The sequence below is a fragment of the Fundulus heteroclitus genome, chromosome 1 (assembly GCF_011125445.2).
Source record: "Fundulus heteroclitus isolate FHET01 chromosome 1, MU-UCD_Fhet_4.1, whole genome shotgun sequence".
Lineage (NCBI taxonomy): Eukaryota > Metazoa > Chordata > Actinopteri > Cyprinodontiformes > Fundulidae > Fundulus > Fundulus heteroclitus.
The window spans coordinates 2,043,388-2,069,271 of record NC_046361.1 but is presented as its reverse complement, the minus strand read 5'-3'; the positions used below and the strand labels follow the sequence as shown (position 1 = coordinate 2,069,271).

The following is a 25,884-nucleotide window of genomic DNA, read 5'->3' as shown; positions in this document are numbered from 1 at the left end:
TCAGCAAAAGGCCAACGCATGGCTAATTCTGTTCAAAACCTCTCTGCACTTTTCTAAGTTCAGTAGAAACGGTCAGCATCTAAAGGTGGTCCCGCATCACCCTGACCCTCACCTTTACCACTATATACTCAACCATAACCCTAACCTGAAGCTAACAGACACGTTACTGCTAAGCCTAACCCCCAGAAAAACAAATGTCCTCACTTTACATTAAAGTCCTAACTTTGGTGGTAAAATATGAAAAACGTGTTCTCACCAAGCTGCAAGTACAAGTATACACCCACACACCTTCATTGGCAGTCCCCCAAATAGAAAACGACATTCTGGCTTTCTTACAGAATAATTCGGTGACTTGGCATGCAGCTGTAATGTCTGATCTGTCCCCTGACGTTTCCTACCTGCGGGATGCCCAGCCAGTCATCAGCTTGCTGCATGGCCTCACGGGCGTTGTCCACTGGTTTAGTCTGATCCCACTGGTCCCAGTCAGGGCACAGACCTGCAGGAGAGACAACGAGCTCAGCCAGGACCCACACAGCAAACAACAACTTTAGCACAGTTCTTTGCAACATTTCATTCTTTTTTTTTTCTGATTAATAGAGCAGAAAACCCATCCAGGGCACTTTTAAAGTGATCAACAGTGTTTGTCCGCAGCCTTGATGACATTTAGATGGGAAAAGTGTTTATAAAAATGTTTTTACAAAGTTAAACTGCAGGCATATCTTGTGTAGGGTTGTGTAGAGCATCTGTCGCTCCTGTCCGAGTAGAACTTTAAACCATCCAGATAACCAAGCTTCACCTGGAAGCAAACTCATCAACTGGACTTATTTATACTTATTTCAGTAGCTTTAATTACTTAAGGCTTTTTTTAAAAGAAATCTGGACTCCCCTCTTTGGTCGAAGTCTGATATGATCCACAGGAACGTTAAAAATGCTGACAATATGATAAGAAGCCTGCCTATGTGGTCCCTACATGTCCCCTTCCTCTACCTTAGCATGACCTTGAAGCGAAGCATCGGATGAATACCCCCCCATCCACCCACCCCCACACAGCACTTTAATAAAAGAAAACGTCCTCTCACCTGGAGCACAGCTGTCCACCAGGGCTCCCAGGGCCCGGCCAGTCTGCCAGTCCCGGTGGAAGTTGGTGACGGGAAGCTCGGGGAGTTTGTTCTGGATCCATCCCAGCAGCCTCTGCTTGGGAGTCTTCTGCTTGCCGTCGTCGCCCTCTTCGTCTTCATCCCACATCGGCATGGAGATGGAGTAGTGCAGGATCAGGGTCCAGATCAGACCCAGAATCAGCTTCAGGTTCCCATCCACAATGGCTTTGGAGTCTAGAGGGGGGGGGGCAACGGAGGAGGGTGTAAAGGCAAACAGTTTAAAGTACAAAACATAGAAACAGCAAGACAGCCAAATAATGAAAGAACAAGAAAAAGTGTCAGAAAGACGTGAAACCCAAAGCAGCCCAGTTAAAGGGGTGTTCAGGTAAAAAACAACCATAAAGTAAACAAAGTTATGTAATCAGATTTCTCCCTCTGCTCCCAGCTAATGTACAGCAACATTTTTAGGGCGTAGCCAGATGCATATCAACAATTCAGCCACCATGCTTGGCTCTAGAAGGAAGATAGGGAAGTAAACATTTCCAGTGCCTTTTTTTTTTTTTTTTTTTTTTACAGATTCTAATCTGATCATATCAGAGCAAACAATAACAGAAGAAAGGGTTAAACTGCCCTAGTCTAAATGCTTATTTAGAGTAAACATAACAAGCATTGTTCACAGAATCCTGGTTACCAGCAGCATCGTATACCAAAACCAACAGAACCATGTTTTAACTGAGCAGGTGCTTCATCTTCCACAGACAAATTTAGCTGGACTCATCTAATGTCAGCTTGTTATGCTAGTGTTAGTCTAAAATTATAAGCCATCTCAGCAAGAAGCAATTCAAAACTACAAAATGAGTCTTGCATTAGTAGGGGCATTAGTAGCAGGGCATTATAACTGTAACAGTCAATATATCATTATTTAAGCTTCCATATGAATATATTCTGCTCTTCCCAGGGTTCAGCTCTTGGGTCATAACTAGCCTGTTTTTTAAAAAAAATTAACAGAATTCTTTTGAGTTTAGTTTTTTTCCAAAGGATTCAGGTTTCCATCTTGTAAAACAGAAACAAACATGTTCCTGGTTCACCATAGGGCCAGTGTCAAATAAGCAACTTCCTTTTAATGACAACTTATAAACAAACCCACATCTGCATATTATATTTTACTTTTTATGATATGGTTAATATATATTATTTATTATGGTAGATTAATACAGTCTTAAGAGTATTAAAAGGATGCATTTTGTGCCTTGGAGTTTCAGTTACAGACAGTTACAAATAAATGCAACTCAAATCTGGATGAGAAAAATCTGTCGAACAGTTCAATCATACAGACAGATTCATATTCAATTATATACACTCATAAGGTGATCAATTTTAGCTCCTAATGCCAATTGGTAAAAGATTATCGAGGGAATTCGACTGAATGCAACGAGTCGTTGACTTTGCTGCAATCCTTCATCCTGGGTAGGCATGGCAAGAAGATGGAAAACAACAACTTTGGCTCAGATCTAATCTGTGCATCCTGACGGCAAAACAGGGGAAATGGTAAACCGAGCCTGTTGGGGAGTTTCACAGAACTCCATTATTTCCGTCGAGAGCTGAACTCTTTCCGGCCACGGACATCGACCCCACCGTGATGCAACGGCACATGCAGCCCAACTTGTGGTTATTGTCATTTGAGAGGTTCAAGCTTGAGAGGGGAAACCTCAAACAGCAGAAAGTGATGTGGCTAGAAGCTAGTCTGGGCACGACTCCCCCCCCCCCCCTTTCCTCACAGAGATGACTGCAGAGCTCCAGCCTGAAGGGTGGAGCAACACGTCAGCATGTCCTCACATTGATTAGCACATTTTCTGGGAGGGAGAAAACTGGGCTAGGTAGGGTTTTGCAAGGATGCAAAGCATTGTGCTGATTGTACAGACAGAGTGTAAACGCTTAGCCTCTGTGTAGAGGGAATTTTTAACAGTCCACTGAACCCAGATTCTAATACTGAGGTTACAGCCCGGTCCGCTTTTTGCTAACATTACTAACAACGACTCTGCTTTAAAGGGTTGTTTCACGAGAGGAGTGGGTCTGGAGCTACTGTGGGGAATATTACAGCCGGCCTGTTAGAGTTAGAGAACAGGGTCGGACTGGATTCAGAACTGAAAGACCCAGATGACAGCGGTGAGATCTGATGCGTCGTGGCCAGCCAGGACAACTCTTATAATAAAAAAAAGGGACAGATCTAGTATTTTAATTATCCTAGCTATTTGTCCCGTTTGACTGGGACATGTCCCCGATGGCTGAAAGTTGTTTTCTGGACATTTCAGAGGCTCCCAGTGGAAAAATAAACCCCGCACGAGGTCAGGCCCAATGATGCTTAGATGACCAGTCGTCATGAGAACACGAGGAACTCCGTGGCCCAGTGGGTACAAGTGGAGAACTCAGTCTACTCGGGAACAGCACAGAGAAATGGAAGAGAGAAGAAAATGGAGATGATAAAGGAGAGAAAGAAAGGTGGCCTAAGGACAGAGATAAAATTACGAGTTACGCATCATCTTTTGGACCGATGGGCGGGTTCAAGCTAGGTGTGCCTCACAGGTCGATGCTTGCAGGAGGAATGCAGAGCAGCTACAGCAAGGGTGCGTTACACTGCTGCTGTCAGCCACACTAAGTCAAACTGGACCAAAACGTTACCAAAACCAGAAGTCAGACTACACGCTGTTATTTTTGGGTTGAACATTTAGTTAATCACACAGTGGTGATAAAGCCCTATTCAGGGTTTTTCTAAATTCCTGTTAAAGGCTTTTCAGTCCAACCAGCTCCTCCATGTCAGAAGTGTTGTTAGGAGGACACACATCCGCTAACACTTGCTGATAACGCAATTACGTTTGCATATTCTCCTGAAAAACCACTAAACATGCAAAGAATCTGGCAGTATTCCCAGCAGACCACAGGCCTACTGGAGCCCATATACGGACAAAGACTGCCTCAGATCCCCCCTCTGCTGACTCACAACTCTCCCCCCAATCCCCTTTATATGCATCTGATCTTCCGCCTGTCCCCAAAATTCCCATGACTCATCCTTTAGGCCCGTTTTTGCTGCTGAAAGAACCTCCCACCAACAAACCCATGACATGCCAGCGACATCGTTGCAGTCCCTGACCCACAGCGTGTCTTTATCCAGGCCTCTCGGCAGGGGAGAGGGTAGAGCAGCAAGCATAGGGGGGGCAACAGCAAGACTGCACGGCATAAAGGAGACACAGGCACTCCTGGAGGAGCTTCATACTGACATATTATTGCAGAATGAATAAGAAATAAGGGGAAATTGTCCTAGAGACTGTACCTTCTCCCTCCATGGTGTCCTACTTGTTCATAAAGCATATAATAAACTAAGGTATAGTTACAAGGTTAAACAATCCTGCAGGAGTTGGCACTTTGCAACAATGAGATAAGCGGGCTAATTCCATCTCCGGAACCTAATGTGTGCAGACCGAATCTGCAAAAAACATTTAACGAGCACTAGTTGGGGTTTTATGCTGATGTGCCGCCTTAACCACTACATTTCCTCTTACTATGAAAAGACATTTTGTCATTTTAAAAGATGAGACTATGTACTTCACTTGAATGTTTCACATGCCATCACCCTCCCAAAAGTCAGGTTATGGACTCAGAAGTCAGCATGCCGAGGTCATCCTCCATAGCTTGCCATGCAGGTCATGTGTCTGGGTCCACTGAGCAGGTGAGAAGCCACTATGAGCTCACCTGCCAGGATTACCCAAGACCTCATACCCCTAAACAGAATTCTACAGGGGATCCAAGGCCAAGTCTGATGCCAAAGTCCCTACAAGAAAATTATAGAATACTTCCTCTGGGTTGAGGATATCTTTCCAGGTAATTCAAATAAATTCAGTTATATACAATCAGTTCACAACACACGTCAGCTCAAGGCGCTTTACAAAGTCAATTCTATCAAATCGTGCAGACATGCACCGATCCATTTTTTTTCTCCAATCCAATACGATAGTGATACCCTGGCTGAGTGCATCGTGTCGATAGTACCGATCCAATACTACTATTAAATGGACCATATACCTTACCATGTCAGTGAATGATTCAGGCTTGAAATAAACATTGTTTTTAAAAAGAAAAGAAAAGAAAAAGGGGGTCTGTGCATTCTTTAGCATGGTAGCCTGGCTTTTCCAGGTGCAAATTTAAGTTTGTGGTGTAGAATTTATCACCACCCCTTGCGTCTTATATTGCATGTTGCAGTCGGACTTGGTGGTGTATCAATTTTGATATTTGCTACAGGTCTGCTATTTGGAAACATTTCAGACTTGTAATCGTATTGCTGTGTATGATACTAATAAAAAAAAAATAAGTGACTGGATCGGAATGCTGGTGTAATTCATCTGATCCAAACCAGCCAATTAGTCAATTATCGGAGCCGATATCCGATCAGTGCATCTCTATGCAAAGGTTTTCTATCTAGGGAAATCCAGTAGACTGCATAGAGTCACTGACTTTGAATCTGGGTGCTTATGTAGAAATTAAAGTCTAGGAGCTCAAGTATTTTGATGCTTTGCTCAGGACAGATGGTAGGACTGAGAAAGATCTGTAGAAGGATCGTGGCTACATCTCCACCAATGTGTGTACTGCTGTGGTCTCTTGTGTTGAAGACGAATCAGAGCTCTGGATTTACTGGTCCATCTACGTTCCAACCTACTATGGTAATAAGATATGGATCATACACAAAAGACCAAGATCTCAGATACAAGAGGCTGATATGAGTTCCTTTAGTAGGACTGTGTCTTCAAAATAGTGTAGGGTGCTCAGCCCTCTGAGGAGACAAAATGACACAACTGCTCTGATCTGAAAGTTAAATGAGGTGGTTTGGGCACAAAGTGGTTCACATTAGAATGCCTTCAGGACTCCACTCTGGAGGTACTGTATCCTCAGCAAGTCTGACTGGAAGGAGACAGCGGGCAGAGCCAGAACTCGCTGGTTACCGGCAGGGAGATAAATTGAAGACAATCCAGGGACGGGACCCCAATGATTCCCAGCACAGGAAACCTTGGTGTTGGCAGCTGGAGTCAGAATAACCTGCTGCAGACACAGGCCACACATACAGCTTCATCCAGTCATCCTCCTGTTCTGTAGTGAGTTGAAAACGTTTTACCTATCAAACAAAAACTGGACAGATGGAGGCATTGTTGGAAGGATGACTTGTTTATCATGAGAACAGCTCCTCTAAGTTTAACGCCATGTTTGAAACTGGAAGACGGTGGACTGGTTGCTTCTAGTGATGGGGTCAAACTTTCTGTCAAGCAGAGAAATTTAAGCATCTCTGCATTTACAATGATGCCAGGATGAACAGGAAGACTGGGGCCTCATCCCCATTAAAGCTCCGTTGCTGTGGTCTGCCATGGGGAAGACAGAGCGGATCTAAACACAAAGCCCCCGGTTGTCTGTCCACGTAACAAAACCCTCTTCTGGGGATGAGACACGGATCAAAACCAACAGGAAAAGATCCTGGATGCAGGCAGCTGAAATAAGCAGGGTTCAGTCAAAGTTTAAACTGGGGCTGCACTCAGCCTTATAGGGGCCATACATCCCTTGGAATCCTTCAGGTCCCCCAGAATGAGCTGGAGGGACGTGTGGATTCCCTCCTGGAGCCTTTCCCCCACACGCCCTGATCTTGGATAAGCTGCTGGCTGGATAGATGGACGGATTAACCGTTTCTGAGCAAGTTTCAGGACTACATCCAACCTTCTTAAGCCTCGTCCCGCCCTCGCCACTTTTTAGTGTGAACCATTTCATACAATAGCCCGGCACTTAGTGATTAAGACATGTAGCAATGACTAAGGCTTGAAAACATTTGATATTGTCTGAGAAACGCTAAATGTGCAGGAGAGCATGCATATCCTCAGTGCGTTTGGACAAAAAAAAAAAAAAAAACCTTCAGGAATGTCTTGCATTCCACTCTGACCTCATACACGGACATCAAGATGATGGACTGTACTAAATTAGCCACAATAGTGTGCGACGTAACAGATCAAAATGAACTACAGTGCTCGGCTGTCTCCTCAGACCACCAAGATCTGAAATGTTCTCTCCTCCTTCCCTCCCTCCTTTAAGTTATATGAAATAAGCCACAGTGAAGCTACTACACTGCTTACTTCCTGTTCTTCCTTTCTGTTCCTCCCATATGTCCCTCCTTTTCTCCCTCACTTGATTTTCTTTACTCCCTCTGCTTGGAAGAAAAAAAAAAGTTCCCCCTGGTTTTTTTGCCTTAAAAGGGCAAAAGCAAACTGGATCTTGGCAGACCTCCCATTCCTTAGGCTCTGGTTTCAGACTGGGAGGGAGGAGGAAGGGAAGGACGGGGAGGAGGGAAAGGGAGTCAGAGGGGTGGAGGGCCTGAGGAAAGACAAAAAGGGAAGTGCTGGTGCATAGGACAGTTTTAAACCCAGCCTGGCAATATAACCAACTGAAAATGGTATATGTCCATCTGAGTACAGAGGGTATGAAACTGAGCTTTGGAAAGCATCGGAAAAGGGAAGGAAAACAGGAGGAGATGAAGAGGAGGGGGGGGAAGCAGGCAAAATGATTAATGAGGTTTAATACATAGCATGCAGCTCTCAACTGTTTGCTTCCAGAAAACATCTGAGAATCATCTTCAAGCCTGACCACAGAGTCTGAGTTCCCAGTAACACAGTTCTCATCCTGGCAAAAAAAAAATAAACGAATAAATAAAAAAATATTCCGGTGTGGAAAAGCTGCTCTCCTTGAAAGCAAAACCTTGTAGCATAGTCACAGTCGGCACTGTACAGACAAACATGAAACGGCATCCACAGCTTTCTAAAACCTTTCCACATAACTCCATCCAGTCGCTGCCATTTCTGTGGAGTTCACCGTAAAAGATGCCAACGTTCTCCATTGTCTCCTGGTTGGCTCTGAACATCAGGCCCTGGGCCTTCTGCAGCTTTCCAATGATGCAACAATAGCTGGAACACCACTGTCCTCTACGAGAATGCAGACAGAGCTAATCTACTAGACCAGTCCTCTTCATTCTGCTGTGTGCAGAAAGGAACTCATGCTTATGATAACGAGCCTGCAAGAGGTGATGCATTTTGACCCAACTGACTTAATACATTCTTCTGCTTATCATTTCTATGAAGGTAATGAAGATATATTTCTAATAATCTCCAGGAGTATCATGATGATGAAAAAATGACAGTAGGGGTCTGTGCTTGGGTCATGGGTTCATACATAGTTACATTATTTTATATTTTAGTATGCATTTTATGACATTTATATTTTTATGCTATTGGCATGTGGGAACTTGTTCGTCACATAATATTAGCCAATAATCTGATTATCATTTTATCAGGAGGTTTGTCCCTTTTAGACAAACCTCCATTATTAAAAATTGCATTCAAATTTTAGAGATGGCTTAGAAATTGGCCAACTACTTCAATCAGACAGACAATACTCTTCAGTGTTGACCCTGTTACTGACTGAAGATTCAAAGCTGGTTATTTTCAGTATTATTGAAGTAAAAACACTCTGAAGAAGCACAGAGATTTAAAAAGGTATTTTTAAAAAGAAAGTATTTTATTTAGCATGTCTGTGGTTCATTTAGACTGGAGGAGAACGAGAGAGTGCCAGATTCTCAGCAGATAACAGGAAGGCTGACCAGAGTCTTAAATCTCTATTAAAACAGGCCATTGTAGTGAAAATTAAACTGGTGCATGCCTTCCCATCAGAGAGTGAGACTTGAAAGGAAAGCTGCAGCGTTCTGAAGAAGTTCGATGTAACTAAGGGATGATTGGGGGACACAGAACGAGATGATTCTGGAACCAATAACAAGATCAACAGCCTTCTCTAGGTTACATCTTTATGCAGATCCTTGGGGGGGGGGGGGGGGGGGGGGGGGGGGAAACAGCATTATTTGGAGTGCTGGTTATTTATATAAAAAATATGCATTAGATCCCAAGATACCTACGACTACAATACATACCTATACAGGAACCAAGCTAGCTACCGAAAACAAAATCTCCATCTCAACAACAGGGCCTTGCTGAAAAAGTGACCTCTGGCTGTCGCCTTCTGGTTTTGCACTGAAGCGGTTGTAGTTTCTTGATAACATTACGACCTTACCAAACTACTTATGCTGAATTAAACAACGGTTATAAAATATAGAGAGCCTAAAAGAATGATGCTAAAGTAACTTAAACCGATGTCCATGGTTTTCTTTACCCATCTCTGCTTTTGTGTTAATATTTGCATGAAAACCCATTTTAACCTGAAATGATCTCACAGATCATTGGATTCTAATCACAGTTTTTTTGTCGTTCATTTTATTAATCTCATCCTGTCATCAGTAATATGGAATATTACTTCATACTGAATTATGAAGAAATCTGGTTCCTGGAGGAGACGACTGCTTGTTGCCTCATAGCCATGTGTCCTAACCTGCACATCGCTCCTTGGAAGCAAAGACCGGAGAGCCGCCAGGAGCAAAGTTGCCCCATCACTCTGTTTTCTACATGTGCAGCATTCATGGAAATGTTTACTGGCTGCCCTCCTGACGTTTCCACGATCCAGACAGGTGAGTACAGGTTGAGAAGTGTTCCCGAAGGGCTTGAAAATCAGGACTCTGCTGTTGATGCAAAGGCAATGCTGATAAGAATGGGAGCTTCACATAAAGAGCTCTTTGTTTGATTAGGAAAAATCCTACGCTACCAAGCAGCTCAGGGCTTTCCAGGCCCTTTTCAGGATGAGTTGAAGAGAAATCAGCCGAGTCCTGGGCAGCAGGAAAAGAAGCCGCCTCCAAACATGCCTGCAAAAATCAACATCCTCGCAGGGTTGGAAAGTCAAGGTGCTGATGAATGCAGTGAGCAAACACTAGGTGATCACAAGCACTTCATGCCTGGAGTTGATGTCACTCCACTACCTGCAAAGTGACAGCCTTCACATTCAACCTGCACGACTAAACCAACACATGCAACATTTCTCCCAGGTCTATCATGGCTTTGAAAACTGTAGAGCGGTAGATTGTCCATTGGTATGAAACCTTTGTTGCATTGATCCATGGGATGCAATCCAAGGATAGTGGCAACAGGAAAAGCTTTTATTGAGGCTTATCCAGTCCAAGCTATGGAAAAATCCATCTTGGAAACAGTGAATATCTAAATTTATACTAATAATAATAATAATAATAATCTTTTATTAATCTCACAATGGAGAGATTCACTTCTGCATCTTAACCCATCCCCTTGGGGAGCAGTGGGCTGCCACTGTGTGGTGCCTGGGGAGCAATCGGGGGTTAAGGGTCTTGCTCAGGGACCCAAAGTGCAGGCTGTGGGGATCAAACCGGGAACTTGCAACCTTCTCAGAGTGCTAGCGCGCAGCTCTAACCACTGGGCCGCCACTCCCCTAATATTAATATTGCCAGTGATCCTTAGACATACAGACCAACACTGGTGCAGCGCTGCAGTGGCTTATGTTTATCTTAATCAGTAGGTTAACACAATTAACCACTTTTAGAACCATTAGTGGAAATCCTGCATCATGCTGAAGCATGTCAACTATGGTGCAACATCAACAGTCATCTTGTACTTAAACCCACAGGGTAGAGTACTGTGGAGCTGAAGGCAGCAGAGGACAGAGTGAGTAAGTCAGGTGTAAGAAAAGTTAAAGAAAACGTGTCAGGTTGCTGTATGTTAAAGACAGCATCTTTAGGGTAAATATTGCACAATAAATTAATGAGAGTCATTAAAATATCTGTATGTGCAATGTTGTAGCTCCAAACGACTGTTTGGATGCAATATTCAGTAAGATGAATTATGCCACTGAGTCATTCTCTGCATATCCATACAAGCCTGTTGGATGGACTAACTGCCCTTAATGAACACACCTGATTTAAGCTTTTAAATGGCTGAGACACTAAATGTTAAAGAGTGGTGGGGTTACTGTGTAACTGTAACACATTTAAGAGTTAAAAAGATATCCTGCAGCCCTGAAAAGCCTTTAAAATGTGGTCACAGATTCATTTTAATAAAGGTTTCCAGATTAATATTACAACTGATTAAACGTTAAAGACCAAAGTGTGATCAGAGTTCATCTTGTTTGACTGATTCTACTAACAATGTACTTTAACGGGTGTGCATGTATGAGGAGGAGTGCTAATGTTTTAACTTCCTAGAAAGAAACAGCCCCCATGATGCAACGGCCACCTATGGTGTGTTAGAAACAGTTTAAACTGATTATAAAGATAGTTTGGTGCCAAGGTTTAGATCTTCTGTGGGGGGAAATTTATGATATTGAAAACTAAAAGACAAGTTAATTTTTTTTTTTTTTCTGAGCCTGAAGTAAGGCTGCTGGGTCAGATTCATGGCATTAAAGTGGGTTATTCTGACTTTTTATACCAATCTCATTTCGCTCACTGGTCTCGCAGTGACTATTGGTTTCTTTAGATTTATGACTTTAAATTCAGATTTCACCAAATGCAATGCTGAATGCCTCACATCCTTCCAGCCAGTGGACATCACTTGGTGAATAAACCTACTGGAGGGGACGGCAACGTGTTGCAGCTGTGCCTGGAACACGTTAAATTAGAGAGCAAACCCGCTTTATTTCAGGATTCTGGTTGTTTCGCAGCTCAAGATCAGCCACAGCTTTACAGAAGGATGACTAGTTCTGTCAAGCACCTGGGGCTGCTTCTCTCATGCTCTCTGGGTGGAGCAGATTACTGGTTGCTCTTGAGTAACCCTTGAGAGCAGCGATCCGCTAGGCAGTAATGCGTATCCACAGAAGGCCGTTTTTAACCTCAGTTCAACTGTGAGACAAAAAAACGAGAAGTGAACAGGTGTGGACATCCAAGGTGCAGTGACACGGGCAACATTTGGGGAGGACAACTTGTGGAGATGGAGAGAAAACCGAATGCTAAAGAGAATCCAGGAGAAGGTTTACAACAAAGCATCAGACAGCACACATGTTGCCGAGCACAGATGGCAGTTTGGCAATTTGTGGTGAGCGTTGCTGCCTGGGTGGGGCCCCGTTTCTCCGCTACGAAAGAAGGAAGTAAAAGAATAGAGCGGACTGCCCTCATCTTCCGATTAAGTGAGTCAAAGAAGACAGCTGGACATGAGGGTGAGTCAGCAGGGGAACAGACGGTGCTGGGGGGGGGGAGGATCACAGCACGGAGCCTGGTACAGCACCATTTCATCAAACACTCCAACCCAAGATACCAACTAACGCATGCGCAGATAATACGTACATCCCTGGCTGGACCACATTACCAGCCTCACACCACAGACTGAGCGAGCCCCACGGCGGCTCCTCCTGGTCAGACTTACGGGCCCCAGCCATGCCATCCCTTCACCTGCTGTCTGCAGCAGGAGGCTGGAGCTCCTGGAGACGCCACACTGAGCCAGACATTCCCTGAGGATGACAGGGACTCAGTCACGCCTGATTCACACCGACCTCCTGCTTCCCCTGTCTGCAGGTGTTACCCCACACGCACTGTTCCTTTACGCAGCCACAGCACTAGTTAAAGGGTTACAAGCCATTTCAGGGAGCTCCAACGCTGCGCTGCCAAGGAGAGATGTGGCACATTTGCTGAATCAGTGCAAGAAAACCTTTAAAAGACACACAATTAAGCTCGCAGGCACAGCCACAGCAGACTGAGACGGGACAAGCGGCTGCATGTTGGCAAAGCTCTCTAAATCAAGTTTAATGTCATAAATGCTGAGAGGAGCCGTTTGTGTCGCTGTGGAGAGACCCAACCTACAGCAAGACACAAGTACAGACAATGGCCCTGTGTTTTATCTCTCTCTGAGAGGAGGATCCCTTTTTCTCTGCCACTAGGCCTGAGTCCCATGCAGGCTGCACAGCTGACCCAATCCAGCTCGGCTCGGCTCGGCTCGGCTCGGCTCAGGCAGCTGGAGAACAGAACAAGTCAGGGCCCCACTCTGCGCACTCAGGGAGAACCCCTCCTCCCCAAACAGCCTGCAATCTGAAGTAAAACCAAAGCCCTGGACACTGAAGGAAACCTGCTCTGACTACCGCTGGGTGTTTAAACTTTAAAGAGAATGTGTTGCAGTCGTTTAGGAGACAAAGTTGTTGTTTTTTTTTTGTAACTTTCTAATGCGCTGCATCCTACAGGCGGCCAGAACTCCATTCAGCTGGTCAGCCATGCTCACACCCACCTATGGACACCAGCTTGATGTTCTCCTTGTCCAGGAACTCCAGCGCCACCGACACGTTCTCCAGCTGCATCTGGCGGAAGGTGGGCCTCTGGTTGTACTTTCGGAACATTTTCTTCTGGGACAGGACCTCCAGGAGTCCGATGAGCCGCAGCCCGTCGCTCAGGTCCGTCTGCAGGTTGCCGATCCGCTTGTTGACGCACTTCAGGTGCTCGTTACACCAGCGGGTGAACGTGTTCTGCTGGATCTTCTTCCATGGCGCATCCTCGGCCAGGTCCTTCTCCGTGGCGGGCATTTCTGCGTCCTTGTCCGAGGAGAGAGCGTTGGGAGCGGGCGCGGCGCTCTGGTGGAGGCGGGGGTGGGAGCCGCTCATTTTTATGCTCTCCGCTGCGCCTTGGTTCGCTGGCTTGGTCTGGGTGGAGTCTGCTCGGCTGCTCCCTCTTTCTCACTTTCGCTGCTCTACTCGGTGGCCCGATCTGTTTGAGAGGAAAGAAGCAAAAAAGAAAGAAATCTGCATTATAGGTTGACTTATAGCATGAAGATAGAAGGTTTTCAGAGGCGGATGAGTGAAAAGGGGAGTGATTTGGAGGAGTCTCTTATGACTCAGGTAGCACTATAAGCTCATTGGTTTAGCTCCCAGTCCCTTCTATGTTCACATGTTTCATTGTAAAAGAAGCTGCACAAAGCACAAGAAAAATGTATCAAATCTAAATCCTCAGAATGCCAAAGGGAAATACTGCAGAGCTATGTGAGCGTGGCTTGGGTTTGGATAAAAACAGCTGACTACCAGAGGAGAAATGTCCACTTCTGAAAGAAGTAAGAGCAGCGATGACAGCAGATCAGGAATGACTTCACAGTTCAGAGAGAACAAACAATGTAGCTTCATCTTTTTAATAACAGCAACAATAATTTGTCAGCTAATAATAATCCCCTGCTCATCCTACAGGAGGAGATTACCACTTAAAGGGCACCTATTATGCTTCCTTTTAAACGTTTAGGATAGTTCTATTGACTACACAAAACATGCTCATTACATTGTTTGCACAAAAATCATTCTCAGATAATGAGATGTCACCTCCCCAGTTTCACCTATTTGGAGCTCCTTTCAGAATGAGCCGTTTTAGGGCTCTGTCACTTTAAGAGAAATAAGCTGTAGCTGGCCACGCTTCCCAGCTCAATGCCCAGCCAGCAAAAATGGTAAGTTTATAAAAGGACACAATAGGCTATCAGTAGCCTATTGTTAGTGTTAGCTGGTGCTAAATGAATCATGTTGAGGCTGGACAGCCATGGTACAGCGCATACAGCGGGAAAACCAGCTGCTGACGAGGGCAGAGTTCTGCTTCAGAAGCTAGCTGACGGGTTGGGTTGGCCAATCAGTGCCCGCTGATTGTGACATAATTATTGGGAGTTTTTTTTTTTCCAGACACCAACAAAACATTTGCCTATTGGCAAATAGGAAAATGCAAAAACGTCTGGATGTTTGTTTGAGAAATGGTCAACTAGCATTCTCTCAGTGGTTTTAAACTTGTGGAAAATGCCTGGACAATTACAAATTCAATCATATGTTTATCTTTGTTCCATAGAACTGGAATTCATATAATAATAACATAATTTTTATTGTCATTGCAACAAAGATTCCAGTGAAATTTGTTCTCTGCATTTAACCCATCCCCTTGGGGAGCAGTGGGCTGCCAGTGTGCAGCACCCGGGGAGCAATCTGGGGTTAAGGGTCTTGCTCAGGGAGCCAGAACCTCCAGGACACAAGCACAATGCTCTAACCACTAGGCCACCACTGGCCTTTGTTGTCTTTCTTTCAAATATGAAAATGTAGCTATGGTTATGTTACCCCCCAGTGAATAGCTTTATAATCCCTCCCGTTTAAAACCAGATTTGCTCTGAGACACTGTTTCCTTGTCAGAATGCTGGTCCTAAATTTGGAAACAACTCACATGAAGCATCAGCGATCATAGGAACATGTTGGCTGGGATGAATCATTATAGTTCAGGGAATGTTCTGTGTTGAAGGAAGAGTGAGCTTTTTCTACAGCTTTAACTAGTTTTGCAACGATGCTAATACTTATGTCAAGGTTGCTAGGAAGCTGAGCCTTTTAAGCCTGAGTCAGTCATGGCCAATGAGCTGCACATCGTAGCTCTAGCTCTCAGGGAAACAGTTTACTGCCTCGTTAGAATAGATTTGGTTTATGACTTAATCACAAACCAATTCTTGGTTTCATGTTTCCTTGAAACATGGCGAACAAACTAGATGCCTTCAGGGGCGGAACAGTGAGGAGGCTTGTTAGCCATGACAGAGACCCAGCAGAGCTGTCTGCTGTGACAGAAGAGATACTCTTCATCCGTAAAACTCATTTGCCCTGTTCACTAATAACTGCGGCTGGGAAACAATATCCTTAATAATCCTTGTGCATAATTTACAGCCATTGACCTGTTAGTTTGATCACGAGCAATCATGCAGGAAAGCCACTCACCTACAGACAGAGTCAAGCCCCACATCCCAGAAGGATTACTTCAGTTTGGATGTAATTTGCTCCATGTGCTGACCCCCGTAAAGCATTTAGATTATTTGCCTCACAACTTCCTGGCTTGTTAGTGTCATTGGAAAGAATGAAGGAAGGCCAGCAGCAGACACAGAGCATGGCTCTTTTTGTACTGTTCCCCAGTTCATGGAGTGCTCTGATTACCCACTGTGGTCTGACACATGTTTAAGTACCCTCAGATACCCCTTGGTTAACCCTAACCCCTAATACCAGGCTAGATGACTGCCTATCCTCTTGTGTCTGGACTCACACAAGAGGATTTGACAACAGCCTGTGATGCATTGCTCTTCCAATGGCACCACTCCTGACCTCTAAATATCAGTTGCTTGCAAATCAAATGCATCACACACCCACCCCTGGCCTGCATGTTGCTCAGATTATGTTCAAATCAGAACATTCCATTTGGCTGCTAAAGCGTGTTTGAGGGCGTGTAGTCCTACTTTGAGGGAACAAATAGTGAGCTAAATGCCAACTCTGATATGTAATGTCAGCGATCTGTCAGAGAAAATGGTTTGAAAACAGCTAGAATAAGCCTTCTGTGATAAAACTATAAATTCTTAGTTGGTGGTACTCTTTAGATAACTGTTTAGATGTACGAAATGTAGAACACCTGCATCTTTAATGCAAATAAGTTAGAAAACAGATGGGGGAAACCCTGAGTGATAGAGCAGAGACACATTATAAACAAATACTTATTTAGATCTTGTGTTTTGAATCTGAAAACGTACAGGGAAGGGAAACTACTAAAATCATCTAATTAAATCGGAAAAAAGGGGATGGCTGAAATTGTCTTTCTCTAAACTGTTTTTTTTTTTAGCATTTTCAGTAAAGCTGAAAAGTGGATAAACAATTAATTTACTTTTTAAAGAAAACCTTGTAGGAAGCTATTGATGTGTTGAAAAGGCAGAATATGTTTTTGGATTCACTCCTGTTTATCTGGAAGCTCCGTTCAGATCGCACCTTTATTGCCTTACTGGGACTGCAGGAAAAAGCTGATAAAAGTGGAATACTGTAGCAGTAACGCCACAAACAGGCCTGTACTCATGGTCCCAGTGAGGATATGAGTTCATAGGAGCTTGTGGGTCCCTGGCATAATAAATAACAGATACCCACAGGCAGTGAGCATCTGGGACTATTGCTGAACACGGGCCAAATGTTAGCTATAAAATGAATGCATGTTCTTAAAGAGGTTGCAATGCAGATCAGCCCGTTGCTCAAAGTCTAGACGCCTGTTTTCTCTCATGGGTGACCTAACTCCACAGTAAATTATGAGATTAATGATGTCATAAGGATAATTGAAGCTGTTTGACACATGCTTTAAACAGCATTGTTTAGCACAGCCCAAAGCTTATTTTATTAGCTCATTTTCTGTCTATTTTAGTTTACGATTAGTTATTTTAACAATTCTCTTTTTATGTGATGCTTCTAGCTCTGTTGCCTTGCAGCAAGAAGGTCCCGAGTTTGCATTCTTGGTCTTGGACACAGCGTGACATTTTCAAGTTGAAATCTTTATATTTGAACTATCCATCCATCCATCCATCCATCCATCCATCCATCCATTCATTTTCCGACAGGCTTATCCCTGCTGGGGTCGCGGGGGGTGCTGTTGCCTATCTCCTATATTTGAACTAGAGCTGTACTATTTAATTTGCTTTCGTCATCTAATTGTTAGGGTGTGCAATAGTGCAATCACAAAGAATGCTTGGATGCTACATTTAGTAGGTTATTGTATTTCAAACAGGATGCACTCACGCTCTGCATATTGATTGTGTAATTAGTTGTTTGGATGGAAATGCTAAAGTGTAACATTAAAGAAGGCAAGAGTCAGACAAATTTGGGTCAATCATGATATTTTCATCCCCGTTTTTAGCAACAGTTTTTAGTTACACATTTTCCTGATATTGCCCAGTGCTAAATGGATTTTACAGCAACACTTGCACCATACTTTTAGGGATTTTCATCAAATGGACACACCGTATCTTCCTGATGTTAGGTGGGCTTCCTTATGAGACCCTGTTAAAGGATCCATTTAAAACCAACCAGGATATTTTCTGGACCCTAATAGTGAAGGTACTTAAACCTAACATCCACAAAAATGGTGAATGAATGTGATGCACAGTAAAAACTACTAGGAAGAGTTAAAATTTCAATTAACTAAAGAGATAAATGGTCACAAAGTGGTGGGGCATTTCAACTACTGCATTAATATGGATGTTTGCGCTCCTCCAAGTAGGAAATGTCCCGTTGATTTCATGTCCATGTAAGTAAAACATGCATATCCAAATAAAACACATAATGGATGAGCTGGAATAATTTTACAATCATTCTGCTGTAGAAGTTGTCATGTTTTGGCAGAAATTCACTTGAGACCAACTGCCTTGACCCACTTTAATTTTTCTACCTTATATACACAAAACTCACCACTAAGTACTCCAAAATAAGCTTTCAGAAAAAATGTATATGATACTGAATTTATTTGTTGAAGGAGGGGCCCCTGCTGCAGGCACCCATTGAGTCTGATGATCCTCCACCTTATCATGAGTCTGGGTGGAGCTTTCCAACAATTGTTGCCACAGTAAAGGGATGGATTGGGTTGAGCTAATAACAAGCCCAAAATCCAGCAGTACAGATTAACTAGTGATCCTCCATAGAATATTTTAACATCATAACAGCATTTTAACTACCTTAAGATATTTTCCTTTTTATTAACTGTGGTGGAAGGAGAAATGTGACCACAGCGATTTTTGACTAAATAAGGAGATCTGTGCCAGGAGCCACAGTGTGGCCTGGAGCCATGAAAAATGTTTAGTCCGTATGTGTGTGTGTGTTTGCTTGGTGAAGGAGAATCTAAGGAATGCTCCTCAACCCCATAACAACCCTGGAGCCCACAGCCCAAATAACACCCCAATAAAAGAGTCCTGTTATTGTAACACGCAGTGTGGCACCAGCATACTTCTACACACGCTGCTCCATTTACAACAATAGAACAATGGCATTAGCCCCTTTCAGTAGTTCAGCTCTGCTCCCTGTTGGTGTGTAATTTGCTCCACTGCACAATTTCCATCACAAATCACCTTGTCCAAACAATGCACGGGCTTTATTAAAATGCTCAGTTTATGACGGCCGAGCCACAGGCAAGGCAAATTAAACTTCGCTGAATAGGGAAAGATAAATTGCGGCATTAGTTAAAAATGTTCTGACTTTTTGGATAGGTTATGCTTTTTACTCTTGTTGGGCAAACTGGATTCATAGTAAGTGAAAGCTGAGGAAACTGGTTCTATTGTCACAGAGGAATCTGGAGAATAAACAGGAGAAAGCACTGGGCGGAGTAAAGAGCTTCTGACCAAAGGCCAGTCTGGCGCCATCTAGCGGTGAAACAGGCGCATATTCCCCTACTAACTACTAACCTGTGTAGAGTCAGGTTAACTTACTAAAGCCATATTTAACAAATTAAAGTATGGCTCAGGTTCGTTTGTCAGCTCAAAAGTAACTTTTGTAAATCCCAAACAGGCAGGCATTAATAATTTTATTCACTAAGCCCAAATTTCTGTATATTTTTTTTAATCGGACTGATGTAAAAATCTAATACTAAATGTGATGTTTTAATTAGATGTAGGTGGAAAATCATCATGACTATCAGAAATAAATCCTTTGAAACATCAGTCTATATGTAATTAGTTTGTGTAATGTGTTTTGCTCTGGGAATTGAGTGACTGAAAAAATGAACTTTGCAATAATAATCTTATTTATTGAACATGACGGCCCATGCCAAACGCAGAACCTGTCTTTAAGTTCTTAAACTAATGCCCGTTAACTGATAAAGCTGAAAATCTTGTTTAATTATATAGCCAGGGTGGGCCAGAGGTTTGCAGCTGCTCAGGGTCCCAGGTGAAGGAGAGGAGCGGAAATTTAAAAATGCACCAGAATTACACAACCTTCCCAGTTTGAAAGTAACTGAAAACCGTTTGTGCTGCTTGAGTCTGAGCTGCAAAAACACGCTATTCTCATGTTATCTGGTTGTGGACAGATCAACGAGCAACAAAACATCAAGGTTGACCCCTGCTGTAGAACATGGCATTAACAAGAACCGAGCATGGATCATACAAACAGGTCAGTGGTGCTGTGATAAACACAAGCTTGGGCTAAATCCATTCATAGAATTAGATGTGAAGATCCCTCATAAATAAGGAATAACATTTACCCTAAAGTCAGTATTTTTGCTTTTTGTTTATACAGCTCCCAAAATAGTTCTAATGAGATTATAAACAAAATAACATGTAAATGAATCTTAGTAAAGTACGGTTAACATTACGGAGAAGCTGTAAGAGAACCCCTTACCTAAGTGTGAGTGAGGTTACACTGTGTACATTCCTTCCATCATAGTAAAGCCTTAAAGTTAAACTCTACGTATTTTGGAATTGATCTTTATATGTATCTGTGCACCCCGCCTCTCGCCCAGTGAACGCTGGAGATAGGCACCAGCACCCCCCGCGACCCCATGAGGGATAAAGCGGTTCGGAAAATGGATGGATGGATGTATCTGTGCGTCTGGGGTCTAAGGTGTGCTAAAAGTCTCTGTATGATTTTGAACGATTCCCTTGTTGCACTGTAACACATAAAACATAACCTAGACTCTAGAGCATAACATGGAAAACAAAGGGAATTGGATAAAAGATGGCTAAAATCTGAAAGTCAATAAACAGTGGATTCCAGTTGCCCTTTAAATACTCCCTGTTCTCTTTGCTACTCAAATGATCGAGCTACAAACTCCCAAACTTTAAATAAATTACTAGAAGAAGTAGAACTGAAGTGTGTAACCCCTGATGTCTCTGGGCATAACATCGGGGTTAACTTTCATTACCACGCTTAAACATTATCTGTTGGCAGGGGCCCTGTATAAGGAGCAAATGTTTGATTCATTTCAGGGGCCCCTTACTGACAGGGGGCCCCAAAAAAGAAAATGTATCTGAACCTTTGGAAGCATTTTGATTTTTTTCTCATGAGGCCCAAGATTCTTGTTGGCGCCTCTGTATGTTGGTTAAGTCCATAAATAAAGTAAAACCTTCAGCTACCCCTACTGGAGGGTTTGAGAACACGTTCCCAAAAGCTTTCTCAGAAAGGAGGCAAGATGTCCAGCAGTCACTTTAAACATGAGCAAACCAGCAGAAAGGATACCTTCCCCCACAATGTTAGACCCTCAGGACAAAATAAGTTAAGGCAAGCAGGACAGTTCTTAAAGGGAGAGAAAACAACACATGGCCTATTGCAGTAACCAAAAACATTTTGAACTAATCAGCGATTGAGATAGGAAATTGAGAAGATGTAGCTAGAGTTTAGCTAACTAACTGGGCTGAATGCTGCACAGTATTTCACACGTGTTCCTTCCATATTATGGTGTTTATAAGTGTTATTTCCTCGATCCACACAATTACAAGACATGATTTGGTGTGCACATTCAAGGGTGCAAATACAGATAAGAAAGTTTAATGTGATGTGAGATAACATGTTACTCGTCGGCAGATGTTGTAATGTTTGTAATATAATCGTTTCCAAACTAGCTGAGTGGGTTCATTCGTCCTCAAAGCAAAGACCTGCAATGCCAACGTCTTAACATCAGCGACAGCAAACCCCATGCAGCCTTTCAGTCGCAACCTGAATGCTGCAGACGTTTGATCAGGAAGTTAGGCACCGCATGCGACAACACCGACAACCACATGACACGCACTGGTCTGGAGACATCGAGTCAGATACACGGATTACAGCTAAGAGTTGGTTTTCCCCTGTACTTTCTGCAGACTTGGTGGGGGTGGCATCTACTGGCTGCTGCCAGACATGGGCATGTCAAATAAGGACAAGCTTCATCTGTTTACATCTCACGTGTCCTGTGCCAGCAACCTCTTCCTTTATCTTCGTGGCTGATTTAATTTCTGTTTTCTGATGTGCGTGTGTGGTTTTCTTTTTCAAAGCAGCAAGATAAAAGTGATCATTTGAATTTGTGTTAGATTTAAACTCAGTTGTACGAAGCCATTGAAACAGCTTGATAGAATATTAGCTTTCTTTCTTTCTCCCATTTAAAACAACAAGAAAAGCTTTGGGGGTTCTTTGCTTGATGATACTCAACAAACAGATAAACCTGGAATCCTAGTCGATTGCAATCTGACAGGGTGCCTGGTTAGGTTTGGCCCTGTCATGATGGGCCTACAACAGACTATAGAAAATCATGCAACCATTGCATCTGAGACATGAGACTAACGAGGTACTTTCTTTAAATCCAGCTCTGCAGTATGAGAGACTAGCTCTAAAACAGCCGCCTTGGTTGCACTGATGACCATTTGTTAAACGACACTATATAAATATATTATTTAAAAAAAACATAGATACAACATCTTACTAACATGGATTGACACATCTTTCCTATGTTATATACTCCAGACATTAGTTTATAACCTCCAATTTATAATATTTAAGGTCCAGCGCTTTACAAAACGTTGAACAATTTTCTGTTGAGATATACTATTTAAAATAGTCCTGTTGAAGCAAATAAGCCAAATGTTCAAATGGGCTCTGATTGGACATTTGTTATGTTCGTTTTCCCTTTAAACATTTTAAGCAGGGGATGCCGCGGCTGCATAGAGGAGCCGTTTGTAGCACCGTTGCCCTGCAGCACGAAGGTCCTGCGTTCAAACGCCTGCTTTGACCTGGGGTCTTTCTGCATGGGGTCTTTGCATGTTCTCCCTCTGCATCTTTGGGTTCTGACCCACAGTCTAAAAACATGACTGTCAGGTTAGTTGGTCTCTGAATTGACCTTATGTGTGTGTGTTTTTTTTTGGGTCCATGCCCTGTGATTGACTGGCGACCTGCCCAGATAGATCATAACGACCCCCACCCCCCTGGACTATGCATGTCTAAGTGGGTATAAATGACGGCTGGTGACATTGTGCCCACCCCCTCCTTCCTAACACATGCATCATGACGCTGCAAGGTCCATCTTGGTTGTGGATGGACCCGTCTTGGCATTGGTGGCATAGCCTGGTCCTCTGTTGTTCCTGTGTCAACGGAACGGTCCCCCAGACCATCCCCACACTTCCACGTCCTGTCGTTGTTCAGAGGGGACTGAAAGTGTGACCTGGGGTTGTCTGGTGCCCTCTCTCCATTGGTCCTTCTTAGTTTTGGTTTGTGTTTTTTTTTTTGTGATCCACTGACCTAGTACCTCTGTGTTTGGTGCATGCTTCCATGGGATGCAAACTGAGCACAGATAGAAGAAATGCAAAATGTGTGGAAAAAAAGCAAAACCAAACAAATTACTCGTAAAAAATAAATGAACACATTTTGTGACTACTCCATCTGGTGTTTTAGCATTGTGACAGTGTTAAAATATGACTAATCAGAGCCCAATTAGTCTATTATTGTGTTTTCTTTAGATTTTGAGCTTGAGTTGGTTGCATAGTGAGGAGCTAAATGCTGCTTTAGTCAGCTGTGTCTGAGCAGAAACACACAGAAAACATACAGGAGACGGACCATTGAGGACTGGCACTAAGTCTTATCGAAATTTGCATCCAACACATCAGGGGTAACACATTTACAGTGCCTGGAAATCGTATCCCCCTTTAAACTTTCTCACATTTTGTCACATGCAAACCACAAAAGTCAACGTATTTCAGCAACCCGCCATTTGAGAAATGGAAAGTATATGGCACAGTTGGAAACCTTGCAAAACCTGGCAGACCGACAGTAAACTGACACAATACTGGGGGAGCAGCTATCAAAGAAGCCGTCAAGAGGCCCACTCTGGAGGAGCTGCAGTCATCCACAGCTCAGGTGGGAGCATCTGTTGACAGGAAAACTATCGTCTTGTCCTTGAAGGGTCATGGGAGGTGACTGGTGTCTATCTCCATCAATAGGCAGGGTATCCATCCATCCACCCATCCCATATTATTCCTGTTCAATTATTCTATTAACTCTAAAGGTTAATGGGTTTGATTCCAGGGCCAACGCAGAGGCACACAGGATAGAACGAATAACTATGCACAAACACACACACACATTTTTGCCTAGAGACACATTTGCTTTAGTATTGCCAAATCACCTAACATGCACGTTTAGCTGTTTGTTTTGTTTTTCTGGGTGGAAGCTGGAGTAACTAATCTAACACATGGCGTGGGAGAAGACGCACACAGAGATGCCAGGGTCTTGATTTGTGCCGAGGACCTGAAGGATGTGATACAACAGTGCTCAACAAAGCATAGAATGTTACTTAGAAAGTGTAAATGAACACTGCCTTAATATGACTTGAGCTGTGAACAGACACTGGCCTGAATGAATAGATTAAGAAGACACAGGTTCCTTGACATTATAAGACACACATTAGTACAAAAAACTCTAAAAACTAGGCTGCATTTAATCTTTTAACACTTTTAGGCTTGGACTGTGGATTAGACGAAATCACACTGAATGTGTAGTTGATAAGAAAGCTCCTTTTCTATCTGAAAATATTAATTACCTTGTAACTCTAATTTATTAATTATAGAATGCACCAAATAAAAACAAATGCAGAGAGCTTTTTACTGGTCAGACTCGCCGTTTCTCATTCTCCTGTACATGCACCAGGTGGCCCTCCTGCTCCTAGTGTAAGGCCCGCTCCCAGCGGCTGAGGGCGCAAATGGCCACTACCTCGAACTTCTCCTTAAAAAACCAGGCAGTCAGGGTGATTCCTTATTTGGTGTGGAGCCCCTAATTCAACCATCGGGACACTCCTGAGCCTAGCAGCTCGTGGAAGTGGCCGTCAGCCCCTTCAAACACCACCATACATGGACCAACCCTGCTAAGCTGGTGATGGGACCAGCGCCCCTGCGCGTCACACAGACCCGACCTGACCCCGGCTGCTGCCCAGCAGATGGCATCAGCAGAACCTCAGGCACCAAGCTCCAGACGCAGCAACACGCACACGCAGCCGCTCGCTCCGAGGTGTCCCTCTTTGACAGCATCACGCACACATCTCCCTGGAGGAGTCCGGAGCAGCCGATCCGAGCAGGCAGAAAGCACACTCACCTGTAGACCCTTCACCTGTGTGAGCGCCTGTGTGTGTGAGAGTGTGTGTGCTGATCAGCGTGGCTCTGGTCCGCTCAGGCAGGGCGCTGCAGTCTCTCTGCTCTCAGAGGGGGGTGTAGGTATGTGTGGGGGTCCGGACCGCCTCCCCACGCGCTGTCCCGATTGGGGAAATGGTTTGAACTGGTGGCGTAACGGAAAAGAAAGAGATAGTCCGACCGCTCTTTTGCTCTTTTCTACCTCCTCTCTCTCTCTCTCTCTCTCTCTCTCTCTCTCTCTCTCTCTCTCTCTCTCTCTCTCTCTCTCTCTCTCTCTCTCTGGTCTCAACCGTGAGAGCCTTAATTGGTAAACGGGTGAAAGATCAGAGGAGGGGGGTGTTACGCCTCCCCCCCCCTCTCTCTCTCTCTAACTCTGCCTTTTCTCTCTTTAACTCTGTTTTTTTTTCTCTCACAAGGTGATGTAATGACCGCGCCTCCGGGATTGTAGAGGTATGATGTCATCTTCGTTTTACCCCATCTTTATTTTACCCACGGGGAGGGAAGGGGGGGGGGGGTTATGAACAGATCTCTGCGCGACCCCAGTCTCTTTGCTGTCATGGTATACAGTTCGGCCAGGAAGCGGGGAGCTGCGCTCCTCTGTCAGACTTTGCTGTGACTCAACATGGTCTTGCGTTCAGGCTGCTCTCCTGCTGCGCCTTGGATCAGGCAACAAGAATGTTCGGCGTCTGAGTGAGAGTGAGATGCCCTTCTTTTACAGTTGGTCCATCTGCAGGGAGGATGCAGAACTGGGGGAGGCGAATGGGAGAACAGGGCTGGAGAGAGAGAGAGAGAGAGAGAGAGACAGAGAGAGAGAGAGAGAGAGAGACAGAGAGAGAGAGAGAGACAGACAGACAGACAGACAGACAGACAGACAGACAGACAGACAGACAGACAGACAGACAGACAGACAGACAGACAGAGATTCCAGGCAGAGAAAACAGCAGGAAGCTGTTCAAATT

The 25,884-nt window shown here is 43.9% G+C and overlaps 1 protein-coding gene across 6 annotated transcripts in view; it reads right to left on the bottom strand.

Moving 5' to 3' along the window:
* The window catches only part of flna (filamin A, alpha (actin binding protein 280)), a 54,506-nt gene extending 29,418 nt beyond the window's left edge, over positions 1-25,088 (bottom strand). For all 6 annotated transcript variants that reach the window (XM_012877558.3, XM_012877559.3, XM_012877561.3 and 3 more), the window contains exons 1-4: positions 24,891-25,088; positions 13,292-13,764; positions 1,080-1,331; positions 399-496 (exon numbers count right to left, since the gene is read on the bottom strand). In XM_012877558.3, coding sequence (XP_012733012.2) covers positions 399-496; positions 1,080-1,331; positions 13,292-13,661 — 720 coding nt within the window. In that variant the 5' untranslated portion in view covers positions 13,662-13,764; positions 24,891-25,088. The remainder of the gene's footprint in view (positions 1-398; positions 497-1,079; positions 1,332-13,291; positions 13,765-24,890) is intronic.
* Positions 25,089-25,884: the final 796 nt, after the last annotated feature.